We start from the raw sequence: 22,981 nt of genomic DNA on the forward strand, positions 1-22,981 counted from the left end.
AATAACTACATATGAAGCCAGGTGGATACTAGACTTACCGGGGGTCACTTTGTAAACTATAAAAGTATCTAACCACTATGCTGTAATTGTGAAACTAAAATATTATTAAATTTCAACTGTAACTGGAAAATTTAAAAAAAGATCGCCGATCAGATTATAATAAAAAATAAAATGAAAAAGTTTAAAATACTGTGAGGATTACTAAAATGTGACAGAGAAGAAGTGAGCAAACTGTTGGAATGGCGCTGATAGACTTGCTTGACAGTTTCCACAAACCTTCAATTTGTAAAGAACACTATCTGTGGAGGGCAATAAAGCAAAGCATAATAAATGAGGTATGCGTGTACAGTGAAGCTGCTCCGAAAATAATTGTGCAACAAAATTGCACATTCTGATCATCCATTAGCCTGAAATGTCCTTACCAACATCTGCTGATTTGTCAAACTTTGACTTCACTTTCAAGATCCAGTTTAAATGAGCATTCCCCTTAATTATGTGAGGTGACTTCTACATAATTAAAAACATATATCTATAAAGTTATGAATTTTTGCAATAAGCATGTATCAGTTTGGCAATCCAAAAAGAGAGAGAAGTTGGTTGTTTTTTTTTTAAGAACACATGATGCCTGACCAGGCGGTGGCGCAGTGGATAGAGCGTCGGACTGGGATGCGGAAGACCCAGGTTCGAGACCCCGAGGTCGCCAGCTTGAGCACGGGCTCATCTGGTTTGAGCAAAAGCCCACCAGCTTGAACCCAAGGTCGCTGGCTCCAGCAAGGGGTTACTCGGTCTGCCGAAGGCCCGTGGTCAAGGCACATATGAGAAAGCAATCAATGAACAACTAAGGTGTTGCAGCGCGCAATGAAAAACTAGTGATTGATGCTTCTCATCTCTCTCCATTCCTGTCTGTCTGTCCCTGTCTATCCCTCTCTGACTCACTCTCTGTCTCTGTAAAAAATAAAATTACTTTAAAAAAAAAAAAGAACACATGAGAAGACATTGCTTTAATACTAAAGATAATAATAAATACAGATACAGATATAGAACAAAACTATCTGACTTAATAAAAACGTCATAAAGTCAAAACTCAGAATTCAAGATTAATCGAAGGTGCCTTCTCACAGCACATAAATCTACAACCATTGTGGTATACTTAGCTTTAACACACTTATTTTCTTAGTAACTATAAATATTTTGCCACGTCTTCTCCTAGATTAACTGCTTGGTATAATATTGCAGTTCTCTCACTTCTCTCAGATTTCATTACATTTCTTTCCATTTCAAAGTTCTTGATCTGGGGGTATGCCCTTCAGTTCTACTATTAGCATTTATCATTTTAACACTGGCATAAGACTATCATAAGATATAAACATAAAAATATTTAAAAATTACACAATAGTGAATGTAAAATAACAAACAGCACAATGGTTATCAAAATACACTTGCAGTCATCTCATATACAATTCACTTAGTACATCTATCAGTTTTGGTCTTGACGGTATTTTTCATTTACAGGGGCTTTGCAAAGGGGTTGTGTCTTATTTTAAATTTTGAACATTCAGTTTTTTATAACACATTGCTTAAAAACTGGAATTAAATGAGACAACACTATAAATTTGGTGGTGGGACAGGAAGTTCAGACTAGTGTCTCACTAATGTATTATCTTTGACAGAGAGAGAGAGAGAGAGAGAGAGAGAGAGATTGATTCTGCTAGAGAAATAAAGCATCAGAAAGAAGGATAAGAACTTTGAGGGCACTGTTAAAGGAAATAGGAAAAGGAACTAACCACCAACACATAGGATTGTCAATAATTTTTTTTCTCTTTTTTATTTATTTATTTATTTATTTTTTTATTATATATAAATAAATTTTTATTTTAATGGGGTGACATCAATAAATCAGGGTACATACATTCAAAGAAAACATTTCCAGGTTATCTTGTCATTTAGTTATGTTGCATACCCATCACCCAAAGAGAGATCGTCCTCTGCCACCCTCCATCCAGTTCTCTCTGTACCCCTCCCCCTCCCCTCCCCCTCTCCCTCCTTCCCTGATTGTCAATAATTTTTAAGGCAGAAATTAAAAATTGTAACAATTCATGAAGTTGTACTATAAAATTCTGTCAGACAATAAGAAATGAGGTGGAGTTCTGCTTCAGGAAAATAGAATTATAGGATAGATGGTACCAAAGGTAAGAAATGTACTAAATTTGAACATGGACTGATAATAGTAAATTGATACAGTCAACTGTATCAATTTTAAATTTCTTCAGCCTGATAATTACATACTAGATGTTTTTAGAAATGTTCATAAAATAAAAATATTAGGAAAATATCCTTGTTCAAAAGAGATACATGCTGAAGTATTGAAGAATAAAGGTTCACATCTGCAATTAATAGGTCAGCAAAATTTTTTTAAAGTTGGTGTATATGTAGAAAGAGCAAGAAAATGTGCCAAATTAGTTAAAATATTCTCATTGTCAATTTGCAGTTTTTAAAAATCAGATTAAGCATCTCTTCATAGGTTTCTTGACCCATCTGTGTTTTTTTTCTGAACAGCCCATTCACATTCTTTGGTCATTTTCCTAGTGAATGTTGGTTTTTTTCCTTTTTTTTTCCTACTTGATAAAAGAGAATATTTAATTTGTTTTCAAACTAAACTCTTAAAATCATAAGATTTTAAGACTATTCAAAAGACACAAAACAGAATTGAGGGAAATTTTTTGAAAAAAGACGACAAACAGGACTGAGAAAGTTAACTTATTTTCTAGAGAATTCTGCTAATATTATAGTAATTTACTGGCTTTCTTGTACTTTATGTCATCTTTTCTAGTTTTCTGGCTTTTTCTTGAGAGGGTTGGAAATTAGTCCTTTTGCATAAATGTGACAACTTTCCTCCCAGTTTATCATTTCTCATTTGCTTACTGTATCTTTCAAGATACGTAAGTTCTATAATCAAAGTTCAAACAACCAAACTGTGAAGTCCCCACAAAGATATTCTACGTCAGCATTCTTAACATCTTTCAATTTTTCTGTGTCTTCTTTGTTCTTGTGTTTAGAAAAGCTTTCCTTATCCAAAAATCATTTAAAAAAAAAGTTTGTTTTTATAATTTTTTTTTTACCTTTGACTCTCTGAATGTACATTTACCACTTGAAAGGTACTGTATTGTCAGGAATAGGATTGTCACAGACTGAATTTAAGTGTCCCTCAAGCCTATGTTGAAATTCTAAGCTCCAAAATGATAGTATTAGCAGGTAGGGCCTTTGGGTGTTAATTAGATGAGGGTGGTCTTTATGAATGGGATTACCAGTAGTATCCTTATAGCAACCCCAGAATGCTCCCTCACCCCTTCCTCAGTGTGAGGACACACTGCAAGAAGATAGCTGGCCATTTATGAACCAGGAAGTGGCTCTCACTAGACACTGAATCTGTGGGTGAGTGGATCTTGGACTTCCTAGCCTCCAGAACTGTAAAAAGTAAGTCTGTGTTGTTTATAAGCCACCCAGTCTATGGTATTTGTTACAGCAGCTTGAAAGAACTAAGACAGGATAGTGCATCCTTTTCTGCTGGAATTTCTTATTAAATTAGGCAATTTATCCTACTCCTATATACATCTTGTTTCCTTTCAAATACCATACTCTCCCTTACAATCTCTAAATGTAACACATTTATTTTAAAATTAGGTTTACTTTTATGATAATGACACATGCATATTATTTTTAAAAGTAATAAAATATAAATAAGAAAAAAATCATTACCCAGAAACAACCACTAATATTAAGCAAACATTATTCCAAACACCAGGCATATGTTCAAAGTAAAGAACATACATACCAAATCCAAAAAAAGTTATATAAAAACAGAACTGTCCACTTATCTAACCTTAATAATAATATACTTTTACTGGTTATAGTGAGCCAGCCATTACCTAAAAATAAGCAAATCAACTCTAAGAACTCTGTGCTTTATAATCAATCACATCTCAACTACATAAGTCAGATAATAGAAAAAATTAGTAAAGAACTGAGTAAGAAAGTCAATTCTCTTAAAATGTATCATGTTTCTAACATAAACTATTATTTTGAACCTACAACCACAATAAATGTGAAATAGGAACTATTACTGATTAACATTTTTAAAATCTATTTGAAATAGACTATGATAAGCACAAATGACATATCAACTAAAGTGAGTAGAAACTGAAATTATCCAAGAGAAAGACATGAAAAATATAACAGGAAAATAAGGATACATAGAAAATACTACACAAAACTCTCTAATCAAAGAGAAATATAAGAACATACCAGGATTAGTAAAGAGAAGTGTAAATTGGGTGTTAAGAGGTTTGAAATCCGAAGGTATACTTTCCCAAACTAGCTACATTAAGTTGGATCAAATCATTTATTTTCTTCTGGATGTCTCCTCATCTTTAAAATGAAGGAGATAAAATATTTTTATTTTTCTTGCTCTGAAATTCTGCATTTCTGCCACTTAAATGAGAAACTGAGAAACTATCTCCTCCATTACCAAAAGGTGTCTGGTCGCTGCCCACGCCTACTTGTCCCTGATTTAATACTCATCAAACAGTGGCTGATTCAATTTTCCAAGCACTTCTCCAGTACAAACTAGAAGTGACTAGAACCACATTCAGTCAGACAACCACCTTCAAATGACTAAGTTTTCTCAGACAGAATTTTCATTACAAAATGCAACCTATCTGTTATGTCATATCTAACTACCAGCAACAGTATATTAAAAAATACCATGAAAATAATTATGAAACCTGAACAAAAAGTTTTAATTATAAAAATATGTAGAAACCAATGCTGATTTATTGATCAGTCTCTAGTGAGTTTTAATAATGCAATCCCTCAAGCCAATAAACAAAATCCTTGGGATAAATGTAGTACTAAACTGGCAAGGACTACAAAATCATATTCAATTTCTAAGAAAGACTACCAGAGCAAAACCATCTTTTTCAAGTATAATTTCTATCTAATTATCACAGATGAACCTCAAAGTCTATCGCGCAAAGTATTTTTTAATAGTCTAAAGCAACTATTTCAGACCTCAAACCATTCACAACATTTTAAGACAGGAACACCAGAAATTCTGAGCTTTTCAAAAATATTTTTAATCCCATCCTCTTTATTCCATTATTAATGATATTTCTACAAAAATATCCATTTTAGTGAAATGAAAAAACTTAGTAGCCCCAGTAAAGTGATCACTAAGAAACAGCTTAAGGGGAATTTTTTTGATCTTACCTCTACACTAGGGCTAAGGCTGCTTGGCAGTGTTTCTGAAGTCACAGTAGTGCTTGGAAGGCTGGAAATTTCCCAAGTATTTACAGGCTGTACTGGTTCAGACTGTTTTGAACGATCTACACATTTTGGATTATCCAGTAAGGTCACTTCATAAAATTCTTGAATATCTAGAGGTGAGGGGTAAAAAAAAAGGATTTATATTTCCTAATTAAACTATGTATTGCTAAAACAACATAGTCTAAAAGCAAAAATTTTACTCTATATTAATAAATCCAATCTTACAATATACACAATAAATATTTTCTCATTTTATTATATCACAAGCATATCAGAACCTGCAAGGCACAGTGTAAAAGTCATGGGCTTCTTATACTTCAAAGACAGTGCTGAATTCAAATCTCTACTCCTTCATCAATTAGGTACATGTTTGGGTAAGTTACCCTTCACCAATAAGCTACCATGTTTAGGCAAGTTACTTATCCCCTGATAGCCTGCCTCTTTCCATTATGAATTGTTACAAGGACTGAGTGTAATACTTGTAAAGCACGTAAATAAGCTCCTAAGAGAGAGCAGCTATTATTACTGTAAATTCTGTATAGATGAGTTGGTACTGATATTTTATATCTTTGTACCTCCAATATCCAAGGCCAGGAGTATAAACCTCTCAAGTGATTTTAACTGCTCTTCTAACCAAAGTATAGCAAAACAAATTAATTAATTAAAGTAAAATCAAAGAACTAGAAACATTTGCAAATACTAGGAAGAAAGGAAGTACAGAATTGCACAAATATCCTCCAAGGAAAAAGTCTTCTAGCATTTAATAACAAGTGACATCACCCTAAACAGAGAAACCAATAAACCATGAAACATTTCTCAAACAAAAGAAGTAAGGCAATACTAACTCAGGATCAGAGTAAGATCTAAATACAGATGAAAGAATGTGTAATGACTTAACATATTGTAATACAGGCAACCACGGTCAATTTCTAAGAAAAATATTTGATTTAATGAAAAAAAATTAAGTAAAGACCTTAACAGACACCCCAACAAAAAAAGACATACAGATAAAAAATAAACACATGAAAAAATATTCCACATTATCAGGGAAATTAATGTTAAAACAATGAGACACCATTGTATGCCTATTAGCATTGCCAAAACACAGAACACGAACACCAAATGCTGGCAAGGACATGGAACAAGAGGAACTCTCATTCATTGCTGATGGAAATGCAAAATGGTACACCCACTTTGGAAGACAGGTGGTTTTGTTATGAAGCCAACCATACTCTTACCATACAATCCAGCAATGGCACTCCTCAGTATTTACCCAAATGAGTGGAAAACTTAAATGTCCACACAAAAATCTATACACAGATGTTTGTAGCAGTTATTCATAACTCACAAAATTTGGAAGCAACCCAGATATACTTCAGTAGATGAATATATAAACAAACTGTGGCATATCCAGACAATCAATATTATTTAGCACTTAAAAAGAAAAGCTATCTAGCCATAAAAGGATGTAAAGGAAAGTTAAATGTATATGCATACTACTAAGTGAAGAAGCCAATCTGAAAGGCTACATGTTGTGTGATTCCAACTATATTACATTCTGAAAAAGGCAGAACTATGAGACAGTAAAAAAAAAGAACAGTATACTGAACAGGGGTTGGAGGTAGGAGAGGGATGAACAGGCAGAGTAACAGGATTTTTAGAGCAGTGAAACTATTCTGTATGATACTATAATGGTCATCATATGTAAGTCCAAATATATGCCATCATGAGTGAACACTAAGGTATAGTCTGGACTTTGGGTAATATTAATATATCCATGGAGTTTCATCAACTGCCACAAATATAGAATTCTGGCGAAGAATGTTAAGTAACAGGAGACTAATTGTAGTGGCAAGGAGTATATGGGAATTCTCTGTACCTTTCAATTTTGCTGCGAACCTAACATTGCTCTTAAAAACAAAGTCTTCTTTAAAAATAGATATGAGCTATCAAGCCATGAGAAGATATGGAGCCTGACCAGGCGGTGGCGCAATGGATAGAGTGTAGGACTGGGATGCGGAGGACACAGGTTCGAGACCCTGAGGTCGCCAGCTTGAGTGAGGGCTCATCTGGTTTGAGCAAGGCTCACCAGGTCGCCAGCTTGAGTGCGGGCTCATCTGATTTGTGCAAGGCTCACCAGCTTGAGCCCAAGGTCGCTGGCTCGAGCAAGGGGTCACTCGGTCTGCTGTAGCCCCCCCCCCCCATCAAGGCACATGTGAGAAATCAATCAATGAACAACTAAGGAGCCGCAATGAAGAACTGATGTTTCTCATCTCTCTCCCTTCCTGTCTGTCCCTATATGTCCCTCTCTCTGACTCTCTCTCTGTCTCTGCCACACACACACACACACACACACATACACACACAAACACACACACAAGATACGGAGAAACCTTAAATGCATGTGGCTAAGTGAAAGAAGACAATTTGAAAGGCTACATACTTATTATTCCATCTACATGACATTCTGGAAAGGGAAAAACTATGGCTTGACCATGGTGGTGCAGTGGTTAAAGCAAATCCTGGGCTTCCCTGGCCAAAGCACATATGAGAAGCAACTACCACGTGAGTTGATGCTTCCCACTCCTCTCTACACCTTTCTCTCTCACTCCTCTCTCATTTTAAAATCAATAAATAAAATCTTTAAAAAAAGACAAAACTATGAAGATAATAAAAAGATCACTGGTTGCCAGTGATTCTAGTTGAGGGAGAAAGAAATGAACAGGTAGAGTATAAGAGATTTTTAGGGCAGTAAACTATACTGTATGATACTATAATGGTGGATACATGTGTCAAAGCAACAAATGTGTATGTCAAGTTTATCAACATATATCTACACAAAGAGTGAACGCTAATGTAATTGTGAACTTTAGTCAATAACAACATACTAATAGTGGCTTATCGAATGTAATAAATACATCACACTAATCCAAGATGTTAATAATAGGGAAATGGGAGGGGCTTGATAATGATATGGGAACTCTGTATTTTCCACCCAATTTTTCTGTAAACCTAAAACTGCTAAAAAGAAAATTAAAGTTTAATAATTTAAGAAAATGAATAGGCCCTGGCCAGTTGGCTCAGTGGATTAAGCATTGGCCCAGAGTGTGGATGTCCCGGGTTCAATCCCTAGTCGGGGCACTCATGAGAAGCAAACATCTGCTCTCTTCCCGTCCCTATCCTCCTTCTCTTTCTCTTCCCCTCTCTCAGCCAATGGCTCAATTGGTCTGAGCATCAGCCTCAGGTGCTGAGGATAGCTCAGCTGCTTCAGGTACTGACTCCAAACAGGGTTGCAGGGTGGATCCTAGTTGGGGCACATGCAGGAGTTTATCTCCCCTCCTCTCACTTAAAAATAAAAAGAAATAAAATGTATAATGGAGCATAAGTAATAAACTTTATTTTAAAAAAAGCAATCTCATATTTTATTTCAAAATAATTTCCAATGTATTAAAGATTCAAACGTTAAAAATAGAAGCCATGAAAGAAACTAAACATAGGTAAATGTTTTTAATAATCTTGGGCACAGAAAACTTTTCTCAGCATGGTACCAAGAACAAAAAGCACATGTGTGCGCATGCGTGCGTACACACACACACACACACATACACACACACCCCTAGTAAATCTAACCATATATAAACATACCTGTGAGTTTTGGAAATAAAAGTTTAAAATTAAATGACAAACAAAGAAGCTAGTTGCAACTTATCGGACAGGCAGAGTTAGTATCTATAACAGATTTTATAGCTTTAAGAAAAAAGGAGAAAAAAGGTGATGGGAAGGGCAACTGACATGAACAAATAATTCACAAAAGAAATGAAAATAACCAATGATGTAAGAAAATTCTTACATGGCTGGTTATTTCTTTATTCAAAGAAATACATAATAAAACATAAAAATGACTAACTTTATTCCATATATCATAGTAGAAAATATTTTTTAAAAGGGAAATATTCCATATTGCTTTACAGTATAGTAGTAACTAGTCATTCTTGAACATACTGCCTAAAAAATTAAATTTACATAACATTTCTAAAGATAATTTAACAAATTACATCAAAAGTCTTTTAAAAATGTACATCCCCTTTTACCAAGCAATTCATTTCTAGGAATTTATCCAAAGGAAATAATAAAAGATATAGAAGAAATAGGCACATACAAATGCAATTATTGTTTATAATTTAAAAAATGTATATGCCTAAGTGCTCTAGGAAATTATTAATAAAACTACAGTAAATATGTACAATGTAAACATAATCATTTAAAATGGTATAAACCTACTGAAGTGGAAAAACATCCAATAATTTTGTACTATAGTACAAAAAAAAAAACACACTATATGCACTTAGGCAAATTCAACTATAGCACTTTCCTCTGCCCTTAAATAAGGGGAAATTTCTACCTATCAGACCACCCAGTAAGTGAATATCACAAATAAAAAATTAGAAGGTAGAAAACTGATCCCTTGGATAGTGTCCATTTTCATATGCTTCTCATAATGTGAGCACCTCTGTATTTTACTGTGCTGAGTGATTCTAGAATTATGAGCTTTTAGTAGAAGAGGTTACTTAATCACAAGGCAACAACTTCATCTGTTGCTCAAAACAATGCTTTCTTTCCACTATAGAAAAAAACAATTGTAATGTAGTTAATGAGAGACAGTGTTAAATTCCTGAAGGATTTTCAAGGGTAATTTTAATCTGATGTGATATTTTCACCTTACTTGCTGATTTTAAATGTCAATTCCCATGAAGAAAAACAATTCTATTTTATTTGTGTAGAGAGTCTGCTCTGCAAAATGAAGTGCATATACATATATACACAGAGTAATATTCTACAAACATATTCACTCTATGCTAGAAGTAGGAGAGATGGCTGAATAAACACAAATAAAATCCTGCCATTTCAGAGGAAAAAAATTGTATCAGTTAACTGATTAAAAGTACAATGTTTTTGCCCTGGCCGGTTGGCTCAGCGGTAGAGCGTCGGCCTAGCATGTGGAGGACCCGGGTTCGATTCCCGGCCAGGGCACACAGGAGAAGCACCCATTTGCTTCTCCACCCCTCCACCGAGCTTTCCTCTCTGTCTCTCTCTTCCCCTCCCACAGCCAAGGCTCCATTGGAGCAAAGATGGCCCAGGCGCTAGAGTGGCTCTGGTCGCAACATGACGACGCCCAGGATGGGCAGAGCATCGCCCCCTGGTGGGCAGAGCGTCGCCCCTGGTGGGCGTGCCGGGTGGATCCCGGTCGGGCGCATGCAGGAGTCTGTCTGACTGTCTCCGTTTCCAGCTTCAGAAAAATGAAAAAAAAATTAAAAAAAAAAAAGTACAATGTTTTTATTAACTAAAATATACAATGGCACGGATTCACTGCTTTCTTCTAAGCCAATGTACATTTAAATAGCCATTTGGATGCCCAGAGAAAAGAATATCATATGAAACTTAAAGATACGCATTACAGTTTTTAACATACTAGAAATAGGAAAAATGTTCAAGCCAATGTTCAAAAATAAATTACTTCAACACTTCAACTATTCGACTAACAGTCATAGGGTATTCACATTAATATTCTTTAAAACGACTTGTGTATCAAAAGGAGCTAGAACTTCTGAGAAATGGTTGATTTCAAGGCTGGAACACTTTGTTATGCCAAAAGAAAGACAATGCTAAAAGGGAAAGAGAGAGAGATGGGGGCATAAAGACAAAAGAACAAGCTGTGATTTATCCCACTTGATAAATCTGAGACATTCTGAATATCAAAACTATTTAATAATAAATTATCAACCACTGAAAGAAGATAGCTACATCAATAAAAGGGAGGAAGAAAGCTCTTAATTATAGTAAGATACCAAGTGTTAATTGGAAAACGTAGAGGAATGCTATTGTTACAAAACTTGTCATTTTTAACAAAGTAAAAGCTGGTTCAGGAAAGTATTATCAATGGATGCTAAATTGGAGGTGAAATTTTTGCTAAAAAGCAGGGTATATGCATGGTGTCTAAGTGTCTCCTCTTCATACTGTTTATAAGATGTGAGGGGGAAAAACAGGAACTATAGAGTAATGAGGTAAAATCTTAATTGGGTGATTAAAATTAACATCACCAATGAAGGGCAGACGACGTGTACCTCTGGATATACAGAACCCCACAAAACATACAATCTGAATCTAATAAGCAAACAGAGAAACAATATATAGTAAAAAAAAAAAAAAAAAGAGCAACAGGGAACTATATTCAAAAATGCCAATGTCAAGACAAAGAAAGAATGTGGAAATGTGCCTAGATTAAAGGAGACTTAAAAAACATGACAACTAAATGCAAGACCTGATTCTAGACTGGATAGTATACTGGAAGAATACTTAAAAAGGAAAATTTTAATAGAGAAAATTTGACCCTACACTGACGAAACAACTTAAACTAGAAGAAATATTTACAGATGCTTTTATAGTTCTGATTAAAAGGTTCTAAAGAGCCTGACCAGGTTGTGGTGCAGTGGATGGAGTGCCGACCTGGGAGGCGGAAGGCCTGGGTTTGAAACCCTGAGGTCACTGGCTTGAGCATGGAGTCACCAACTTGAGTGTGAGAACAGACACATGACCCCACAGTTGCTGGCTTGAGCCTAAAGGTCACTGGCTTAAAACTCAAGGTTGCTGGCTTGAGCAAGGGGTCACAGGCTCTGTGGGAACCTCCCCCCACCCATCAAGGCACATATGAGAAGCAATCAATGAACAACTGAAGTGCCACAACTACGTTGATGCTTCTTATCTCTCTCCCTTCCTGTCTGTCTGTCTCTCTGTCACTTAAAAAAAAAGAGAGAAAGAAAAATAAGGTACTAAAGAGAATTCAACTAGATTCAACGTAATCAAAGCACTGCTTCAGATCAACAGTAAATGAAACTATTAACAAGTAATCAAATTCAATCAAAACCACCAAGTGAAAAATTAATAAAATTGTCCTCCAAGTCCATAAAGTTTTAGCCAATAGAGGCTGTGGAGAAAAAGGAACCTTCATTCATTGCTGGTGGGAATGCAAACTGGTACAGCCAATTATGGAAGACAGTATGGTGGTATGTCAAAAAATTAAGAACAGAATACCATATGACCCAGCAATACCTCTACTGGGAATCTAACATAAAAAATTCAAAAACACTGGTATGTAAAGGCACATACACTCCCATGTTCATCGCAGCATTATTCACAGTGGCCAAGACATGGAACCCACCAAAGTGTCCCTCAATAGAGGACTGGATAAAGATGTGGTACATATATATAATGGAATACTCAGCCATAAGAAATTATATATTGTTATTTATGACAACTTGGATAAACCTTGAGAACATTATACTAAGTGAAATAACTAAATCAGAAAAAGCTAAGAACTATATGATTTCACACATTGTTGGGATATAAAACTGAATCTCACGGACAGAGATAAAAATGAAGTGGTTACCCATGGAGGGGGCGTAAAGAAGAGAAAATATATAGTGATAGAAATGATCTGACACTGGGTGATGGGCACACAATTCAATCAACAATTCAATTGTTACAGATGCATTCACCTGAAACTATGTACTCTTATTGATCAATGTCACTGCATTACATATAATTTCTAAGTAATAAAAAAAATGTTTTAGCCAATAGCTTGATCCAGATCCTGTTATTAATATTTTCCTTTCTCAAACCCACCCTGCAAATGTTAGACACCTACATTCATACACATATACATACACACACAAAAAGTTGGCAACAGACTAAAATATAACATCACTGGAACCAATAATAAGTTGAAAATCTAAGAAAATTTGACTTTTTACCATTATAGCTGGAAGTTCACACTTTGATTAAGTTAAATACACTTTTTAAAATACATAAATTCCATCATTATAAATATTCTCTTCTAAAGTAAAAACTGTTTTAAAAAGATACACTGACCCTACAGATGAACATCTATGTTAAACATGCCTGTTGTTAGTGTCCTTTATCACATTAAAATATTCAACTAATGATAAAGAATATCCTAAAAGTTGACAGTGAAGAAAGTCTCTGCATTCAGATTAGCCAAGTTTAATTTCTAGCTCCATAATTTAGCATCCTTGGGCAAGAGGTATCATTTCTCAGTGCTTCAGTTTTCTAATCTATAATGTTGTAATCATCTCATAGATAAATATATACCTCATAGAATTATAATAACTAAATAGATACTTGTATTAGCACATAGAAGGTGCTCAATAAATGTTAGCCATTATTTTTTACACACACTTAAGAGTCACATTCTGATATCTATTAGGATAGCTGCTACAGAAAACAGTATGATGGTTCCTAAAATATAACTACTATATGATCGTGTAATCCTCCTTCTACATATATATCCAAAAGAATTTAAAGCAAGGGCCTCAATGAGATATTTGCACACCCACTTTCATAGCAGCAATACTCACAATAGCCAAGAGGTGAAAATAACCCAAATGTACATCGATGGATGAACAAATAAACAAAAATGTGATATATACAAGAGGTCCTCGGGTTACTACAGTCTCAACATATGTTTCTAGTTTACAATGCTCACTCCCATAAAAACTTAAAAGAAATTGAGATGTGAGTGTTTCAACTGTTATGGATGCCTTGCAATGCTATAGGCAAATTCTGGAAGAGAAGTCATCAACCTTCCAGACTAGCCTGGAACAATTCTTGAAGGCAAAGAGGCCTGCAGCAGATCCTGTACCCTCTACATCAGCTGCTTCTAGAGATGAAACACCTGTAGTGCAGGTAGAATCGTCTCCAGTGCCTCCTGCATGTTCCTCAGGCAATCCTGACTCACCTAACCCAGTGTCTCCAGCACCTTCTGCAGGTTCTCCTGCCTCTCCAGCTTCCTCCTCCCAATAGGTCTCTCTCTCCCACCTTGCAATGCCCCTTCCAGTGTGTAAGCCAACCACAGGAATCAGGGTCAGAAACGTTTTTTTTCTTTTTTTTTTTTTTAAGGCGGGGAGGCAGAGAGACAGACTCCTGCATGAGCCCCAACCAGGATCCACCTGGCAAGCCCCCTACAGGGCAATGGGCATCTAGGGCAGCTGCTCTGTTGCTCAGCAACCGAGCTATTTCAGCGCCTGAGGCCAAGGTCATGGAGCCATCCTCAGTGCCCAGGACCAACTTGCCTGAATTGAACCATGGCTATGGGAAGGGAAGAAGAGAGAGAGAGAGAGAGAGAGAAGGGGGAGGGGTGGAGAAGCTGGTCACTCCTCTTGTGAACCCTGACCAGGAACTGAACCTGGGACTTTCATATACTGGCTGAGCAAACAGCCAGGTCTGGAATTTTTTTTTAACATTCATTTTTTGCCATTTTTTCTATACAGAATATCCATGTCCTTTCTCTTTTTCTGTGGCTTAGTTGTGTTTTTATGTTCCAGATTATGATTTTACAACTGTGTTAGGATAGGTAAGTGACTTTGGTTAGGATGTGCTTTGACTTACACCAAAAATTGGGTTATGTCACTGTCATAGGAACAGAACTGTGTCATAACCCAAGAACCCCTTGTATATCCAAAGGAATTATTTAGCCTTAAAAAGGAAGGTAATCCTGTCACATACAACATGGATTAACCTTGAGGATATTATACTTAGTAAAATAAGCCAGTCACAAAAAGACAAATACTGTATGATTCCCCTTATGTGAGGTATTTATAGCAGTCAAATCATAGAGACAGAAAGTAGAATGGTATTTTTACCAGGGGTTTGGGGAAGAAAGAGATTAGTTGTTTAATAGGTACAGAATCTTAGTTCAATGTAAATATACTTCACACTACTGAACTATACCTTTAAAAATGGTTAAGTTGGTAAATTTTGTTTTACAATTAGAAAAAAATAAGCATACTTTGAAACCCAGTACAAACTTAACTGTCTTTTACCATATTTACAAAAGCAAGCAAAACTATTCATTAATGGAATAGCAACAAATGACCTAGGAGGAGCTAAAAAAAAATCTCAGAAACAGACACTGTTATTATATACTCCATGTTCATTTGAAATACCTGCAAAACTAAAATAAAACACTGCATTAAAATATGCTTGCCTGGGTCAGGACACATACAAGAAACAACCAATGAATGCATAAATAAATGGAACAACAAATCAATGTTTCTCCCTCCCTCTCTAAAAATCAATTAAAAAAGAATTAAAATATGCTTGCTATATATTGCAGACAAAATATACAAATCATATGACTCAACTTACTCAAGTGTCTAAAGCCAGTCGGATACTGAGTCTCCTGTCACAAAGAAAACAGATGAGTTCTTATCCCATAAGTAACCTTAGGGGTCAGACTGGCATGACATCTGAAGACTACCAAGTTATCTTGAATCCCAAACGTAAGCATCAGAAATGGCCTCAAGCCACTATAGACCTGATGACCTAGACTACTCTGACTGTAATCAAACCACATTCAGTCTAGTTTACTCACAAAATTTTCAAATAAAGTATAAAAAATGAGAATACAAAATCAAATATATTAAAGTTTTCAAACTGCTCTCACCTAAATCAGGGATTAAAATTAGCCAGATTTTATCTTACATTTATATAAAAATGCCTGACCAGGCTGTGGCGCAGTGGATAGAGCATCGGACTGGGATGCCAAGGACCCAGATTCAAGACCCCGAGGTCGCCAGCTTAAGCGCGGGCTCATCTGGCTTGAGCAAAAGCTCACCAGCTTGGACCCAAGGTCGCTGGCTCAAGCAAGGGGTCACTCGGTCTGCTGAAGGCCCGCGGTCAAGGCACATATGAGAAAGCAGTCAATGAACAATTAAGGTGTCGCAATGCGCAACGAAAAACTAATGATTGATGCTTCTCATCTCTCCATTCCTGTCTGTCTGTCCCTGTCTATCCCTCTCTCTGACTCTCTCTCTGTAAAAAATAATAATAATAATAATAATAATACTAGATGTTTTAGGAATAAATTTGAAACAAATGCTCGTGTAACTCATGATTCTTTTTAGATGTGAGCTTTAAATATTCAGCTCTAAAGAAACAACTTAGCTGAAACTCAAAAGTTAATAAAAGATTTTCTGTTTTCAATAATTTTTAAATCTTCAAGCTAAGAGCAAGAACAATGATTGTCGTATTTCACGGAATTGAGGGTACTGACATTGAGGATATAAATTAGAAGATGCACCATTATTTTATGTGTCACATGGTAAATAAAATCATTGCCAATATACAACAGTTATAAAATGTACCCCAAATTCAAAGATACTGAAATATTTTAAAATTAGTATCTTAAAACTGATATAATACACTATGTACATGTTTGTTCCTCGAATAACCCCAAGGTACCAGAAACCTAATCTATATATCAACTACAGGGAGGGATCAAAATTTCTGTAACACCAAAACCCAAGTCCCACACAAATAGTTTTAAATGCATGAAAACAGTCAATTCAAACTACCAGTTCGTAGAATCAATAAATAAATAATTGATGCAAACTGCAAATTCAAAGAGGTACTAGATAATTCACTGTAGCCTAAGTAAATGGTTTCCAAACTCAGGAAGTTAAGAATCTAAGCACCAAATGATTTTTCAAACAACTCAGGTGGTCAAGACCCCCACGTCTCCTTGAATCCAATGCGCTTGTCTGGTCCATGGGTACCAGACAGAGTGCTACCTACTAAAGAAGAAAACAGTTAATCCAGGATTTTTCAGTACATACTATGAAAACAATGGATTCTGGGCTAGCTTAGGGTGATTTATAGGTGTAAAGTATGTTATCACACTCCTTCAAAAACAATGTTGCAGGTGCAGAAAAAGAAAATCTTAGTGACCTAAATATTTTCAAAGACTGAAATAAGTAATAAAGGCTAATAAATCAACTCAATTTCAGCAAACAGAAAAGAATGCATATATTTAGTAGTGTCGACAATTCAATTACAGGATGTATACACACAGAAACTTCGACTAAATTTAACTGTTTCAAAATTCCTAAAATTTATTACTTTCCTTAAATCCATATGCCATAAAACACTAAAAGATAAGTAAATCTAAACATCAAAGTAAATTCACAACCAATGAAATTACTCAGGACAAAGATCCACAAATATAAACTTAGTAAATAGAAAACTAACTCTATCAGAATTCACTTATGTATAAAAACAGATAAACACATTCAAAACAGGCAAGGCAGAGTATGTTCAAAAAAATGTTCCTCCAAACACAGCAAATCTACCTTCAATCTACAGAAAAATCTAAGTAGAGATGGTTTGGTTACTTCACCAACCATTTAATTGTCTTAAGTTGTAGACTTCACATAGAAGAGGACCACATATGTCTATCAGTGTCTACATCTATCTGTAAATGAGGACTTAAAAGTCATACTATTTTTTTCTAAACAGTGACCCTACTAAATAAAACATTCCTAGGTTTAACGTTGATTTAGAAAACAAGTAACTAAAAACTATTTTTTCCTTCCTTTTTGGCTATTTCCAGATGAATTCAATTTAATCATCCATTTAGGGCTTAAACATCAGAGCTTAGAATTTCAAATGTAAAGATGCCCATCAATTTAAACAAACAAACAAAAAAAGACAAAATGCTGGCAATTTCTAAGGATGGGCAACAGGTATAGCAGCTCATTATACTGTTCTCTCTATTCCTGTATAATGTGTTTTAAGTTTAAAGTAATGTTAATTTTTTAACTATTCAGGTGTACTGACGATCTTTAAAATCTTCTTTCATTCTAAAACAAATTCAGTAGAAAGTATCAATTTACCAATAAGTTATTTCACAGAGTACACTAACTTGAAGGTGGTCCTCAAATTGTATCAAAAGTTACTCTATCAACAAGTAGATTAGATGTATAGGCTGTACCTACTTGGAAGTTACTGAGGAAATAATACTAATGCAATGAAGTATACGCCTTATTTTAGTAGGTTATATAGATAATGACTAATAAAAAATTTTCATTCTTAGAATTGGAAGGGACAAATTTTCCAGTTCAGTGGTTTCCTTACTTTTCAAGGTAACTGGATGGTTGTCTTGTTTTATATACTGGGAATTGTTTACAAAATATAAAATTTTGTTTTATAAAAATATCTAGCTTCTTTTTTTTTTTTTTTTTTTTAAATCTAGCTTCCTTTAAAAAAAAGCTTAAAGCCCTGGCTGGTAGCTCAGTTGGTTTAGAGCATCATCCCAATAGGCCAAGGTTACGAGCTCAATCCCTGGTCAGGGTACAATACAAGAATCAACTGATGAATGCATAAATAAGTGGAACAGCAAAAAGATGTTTCTCTCTCTCTCTCTCACCCCCTCTTCCTCTCCCTCCAAAATCAATATAAAAAACTTTTTTAATTTATTGATTGAGAGAGAGGGGAAGAGAGAAACATCGATCTGTTCCTGTATGTGCCCTGACCAAGGATCAAACCCACACCTTTGTGTATTGAGAATACTCTCTAACTAACTAAACTATCCAGTCAGGGCTCTGTAAAGTCAATTTTTAAAAATGGCTCAGCCTGACCAGGTGGTGGCGCAGTGGACAGAGCATCAGAACGGGACACGGAAGACCCAGGTTTGAAACCCCAAGGTCGCTGGCTTGAGCGCAGGCTCATCCAGCTTGAGCAAGGGCTCACCAGCTTGAACGTGGGATCATAGACATGACCCCATGGTCACTGGCTTGAGCCTAAAGGTCGCTGGTTTGAAGCCCAAGGTCACTGGCTTGAGCATGGGGTCACCTGTTCTACTCAGCCTCCAGGTCAAGGCACATATGAGAAAGCAATCAAAGAAGAATTAAGATGTTGATGCTTCTTCATCTCTTTCCCTTCCTGTCTGTCCCTATCTGTCCCTCTATCTTTGTCAAAAATAAATAAAAAGGCTTAAAAACCACTATTCTATTGCACCCACATTCTACAGCTAATATACTGCCTAGAAAAGGTTTTATGTTTATATAATATTTAATTAATGGCAGTATCAGGAATAGAATTCAGGACTCTTTTATTATTTGTCCAGTTTTTTAAAACAATGCACCACTTCCAGAGGACCCGGGTTCGATTCCCGGCCAGGGCACATAGGAGAAGCGCCCATTTGCTTCTCCACCCCTCCGCCGCGCTTTCCTCTCTGTCTCTCTCGTCCCCTCCCGCAGCCAAGGCTCCATTGGAGCAAAGATGGCCCGGGCGCTGGGGATGGCTCTGTGGCCTCTGCCCCAGGCGCTAGAGTGGCTCTGGTCGCAACATGGCGATGCCCAGGATAGGCAGAGCATCGCCCCCAGGTGGGCAGAGCGTCGCCCCTGGTGGGCGTGCCAGGTGGATCCCGGTGGGGCGCATGCGGGAGTCTGTCTGACTGTCTCTCCCCGTTTCCAGCTTCAGAAAAATTAAAAAAAAAAAAAAAAGCTTTAAAAAAAAAAACAATGCACCACTTCAAATTTAATTTATAGTTAAGAATAAAATTATTTCCATTTTCTTGCCTAGAAAATAAGACTGGACAAAAATCATCTCAAATACCATTTTCTAGTTCTAAAATTCTGACTCCATGAATGCCACGTTTAAACAGAGGTCTATATTAAGGTAAATGAATATTTTAAACATAACAGAACTCTAAACATTTTCAACGACTCCAGAGAAATACAAATCAAATACAAAAAGATAACAGTTGTTCAGTCTTACCTTTAGGGTCCTGAAACATTCTACAACTACACCCTCTTTTAATAGTTAATGCTAGGATATGAAACATTGTTTTTTGAAGACCACTGAAATAACCATAGTGGAAGTTTTTCTTAAATATTTTTGGAAAGGATATTGGCTTGTCAAAATATGTAAATCACTGAATGCCTCAAAGAGAACAAGTACATTACTCTCCTGAGTTTACAACAAATAAATTCAAAGGAGCATTAAGCCTAGCTGACATATAATGGTCACAAATAAAGTTTTAATTCCCACCTATTAAAGCCTGAAAGAGGTTGCTCTGAAATATGTTAATAACCCGTTCTATGGAACTTCTGAGCTGTCTATCTTCAGCTTGGCTCAGTTTCGAACGATATTCTTCCAAAAGGTGCAATGCTCTCTGGGTATCTGAGAAAAAATTAAGAGCCCGATTAAAGTTATATATTTACAAGGAAATATTACACACTAGCTATGCAGCAAATTATTCTACAAGACATCAATACAGTTCCCCAAATCCTCCTGGGCAACTAATGCTACTATGTTCATGTACACACCCCTATTTCCTAGAATGACTCAAAAAATTTAAACATATGTCACAGTTAGAACTGGGTAGAATGTAATAATTGTGTACTGGTAGTCTACCACAATAAAAGACCATTTGATCAAAGTATTAGTAACATGGTTTCATCTGACTTGATATGCAAAAGCAGATTATAATTTGTCATTATAATCGAGTTTCAAAATAATAGTTCTTAACCAGTATCCCACATTGGCTGATAAAATGTTTACTAAGACTGATAAAGTAAAATATTAAAACACCAATTCACAGTTTTTAAAAGAACATCTGAGAGGGGGGAAAAATGCCTCTCTAGGGACCAGACAGATGTTAAGGAAGAAAGTTTGACAAGCATATAGATGTTTCCATCTTCTGAGTGATGCGAGGCTTAGACTTCCTAAGTAGCAAGGATAGGACTGTGCCTTCTCAATAGTTACACATTTTTAAAACACAGCCATCAGAAAACAGACATCCAGAAAAGTGACATCTACAAGAGAGTTCCGAAACAAATTCTCACCTTGTTTCCGGACCGGCATTTTTCTTCAGAATCAGGTAGAAGGTACACACCTTTAAAAACGTAAAACAGAAACAGAACTAAAGAAGAGAATAGAATTGTGGTTAAACTAGCATTACTCCCTAAGTCTCAAATCGAAAAACTCCCAGCTCTACTTGAAAAACCCATCTGGCAAAGTTTTCCCAAGTGAAAAGCAAAGCCTCAAAACCCAGCAGTGTCAATCAATCTAGAAAGCTTTTACCTAGGGTGATACCTCTGCAAATTACGGGCAGACAGTCGGCTTTCAAATTCTCCGAAGCTGCCACCTCTCCCAAAAGGCACTACGTGCCCTAGTCGTGGGACCACCTCTCATCCTCCCCACCTGCTACAGGGGGGCAGCGATGGGGTGAAGAGGCGCTCCGACCCTTAGCCCCTAAGCCAGCAGCCGCTGTAAAGCGTTCCGAGAAAGGGACCGGCTGGGCTGATCGCCCCGCCATGCCCGGGCCCCCTCCTCTCGCTTGCCTTTCTCCTCGCTCGCTTCCTCCGGGCTACTCCAGCGAGGGCCGGACAGGGCAGCGGCCGCTCTCCGCGACGCCCTCGCGCCCCACATGCACACCTCCGCGGGCCCCCACACCTGCGGCGCCGCCACAAAGTTCCTGCGAGCGGCGTGCGCGCGGAGCTGGGGTGCGCCCCGGACCGACTCGGGGCGGCTCCCCCGCCCTGCCCCGCTCCACGTCCCCCAGCCCCGCCTGGGGCTCGAGGAGCTCAGCCGAGGGGGGTGAGGGAACGGGGGAGGAGCTCCACTCGGCGGCCGCACCCCCGCTGCCTCTTCCTCCTCCTCGGCCGCCGCCTCCTCACTCGCCCCAGCCCGCTGGCCCGCTCGCCCTCTCCCCTCCTAGCCGTCCCACCCCCGGAACCTCGCCTCTTTCCGCGCCCCCAACCTCTCTCCCCCCAAACTTTCCGCCAAGATGGCGGCCCCGAAGCTGGATTGCCGCGACCCCACGTGACCGCTTTCCCGGCGCTCTCAGCCAATGGCAAGTGAGGAGGCGGCTCGCGCCGAGCCCGGGCTCTCAGCGCTACCTTTGGGTTCCAAGGGGGAGGAGGGCCGGGCGGGGGCTGGGGAGTGGGAAAGCGGACCCGGGAGCATCCCAACTGAACCTCCCCGCTTTCAGGGGTGACCACCGAAGGGGCTCTGAAGACAAAGGAGTTGACACACGGACTCTACAGGTGTCCGGGGTGGCCCTGGAAGAGCCCGCCTTTACCTCGCCTAGCCCACCGGTGGGTCCCCGGTTTTGAGCAAGTAGAGCCCCGGGCTTGGAAGGGTCGGGGTGTCTGAAGAGAGATGTGACTTCACCTACGCCAGATCCAAGACACACGTTCCGGGACACCCTTTTAACCTCGCTAAAAACGTGCTGTTTTCAACTCCACAGCAGGAGAGAGTGCCTGGCGCCCCCGAAGGCAGATCCCGAAGCAAGAACAGCAGTCCTGTGGAGGAGACGACTGCACCACCCACGTTAGGGGGCGGGAGAGGGCGAAGCCTGGGGAAGGGGATAGGGGGGTGTTTGGACCTGGAGTACTATCTCTGCACTATCTTCCACTTTGCAGATTTTTTAAAGTTACTCTTCGCCCTTCAGTAAAAGTTTTGGGGAGTTAAATTAAAGAAGGGCATGTAAAATGGGGAGATAGGTTAGTTTGATAAGAGTTTTAGGGTTTTACTACATGATTTTAAAGTTTAAGTGATTAATTCCAAGAAACAATGCATCTAAGTGCGGAAAGAGAAAATTCGTTCCTTCTTTTACTCTCATTCATTCAGCCTGCCCAGTCATCAGTCTCAAGTATTACCCAAACTCAGGCGGCCCCTTTAAGAACTCACCTGTAGCCACCTCCTCGGAAGCCGAGACGCCCTTAGCTCGCACAGCTAGTTTAAGTTTCGACTGCACCTCAGTGCCGGACTGCGGGCGGGACAGGACCCCTGCTCTGGG

General features: G+C 37.8%; 1 protein-coding gene across 11 annotated transcripts in view; it reads right to left on the reverse strand.

Annotated features, from left to right (window-relative positions):
- The window catches only part of DLG1 (discs large MAGUK scaffold protein 1), a 304,845-nt gene extending 282,892 nt beyond the window's left edge, over positions 1 to 21,953 (reverse strand). For 6 of the 11 annotated variants that reach the window (XM_066240954.1, XM_066240950.1, XM_066240949.1 and 3 more), the window contains exons 1-4: positions 21,522 to 21,953; positions 21,024 to 21,073; positions 20,227 to 20,358; positions 5,266 to 5,432 (exon numbers count right to left, since the gene is read on the reverse strand). In XM_066240954.1, the coding sequence (XP_066097051.1) occupies positions 5,266 to 5,432; positions 20,227 to 20,358; positions 21,024 to 21,042 (318 nt within the window). In that variant the 5' untranslated portion in view covers positions 21,043 to 21,073; positions 21,522 to 21,953. The remainder of the gene's footprint in view (positions 1 to 5,265; positions 5,433 to 20,226; positions 20,359 to 21,023; positions 21,074 to 21,521) is intronic. The other 5 variants (XM_066240955.1, XM_066240953.1, XM_066240952.1 and 2 more) reach the window with 1 other exon arrangement.
- Between the last annotated feature and the right edge of the window lie 1,028 nt (positions 21,954 to 22,981).

The sequence above is a fragment of the Saccopteryx bilineata genome, chromosome 8 (genome assembly GCF_036850765.1).
Source record: "Saccopteryx bilineata isolate mSacBil1 chromosome 8, mSacBil1_pri_phased_curated, whole genome shotgun sequence".
Classification (NCBI taxonomy): domain Eukaryota; kingdom Metazoa; phylum Chordata; class Mammalia; order Chiroptera; family Emballonuridae; genus Saccopteryx; species Saccopteryx bilineata.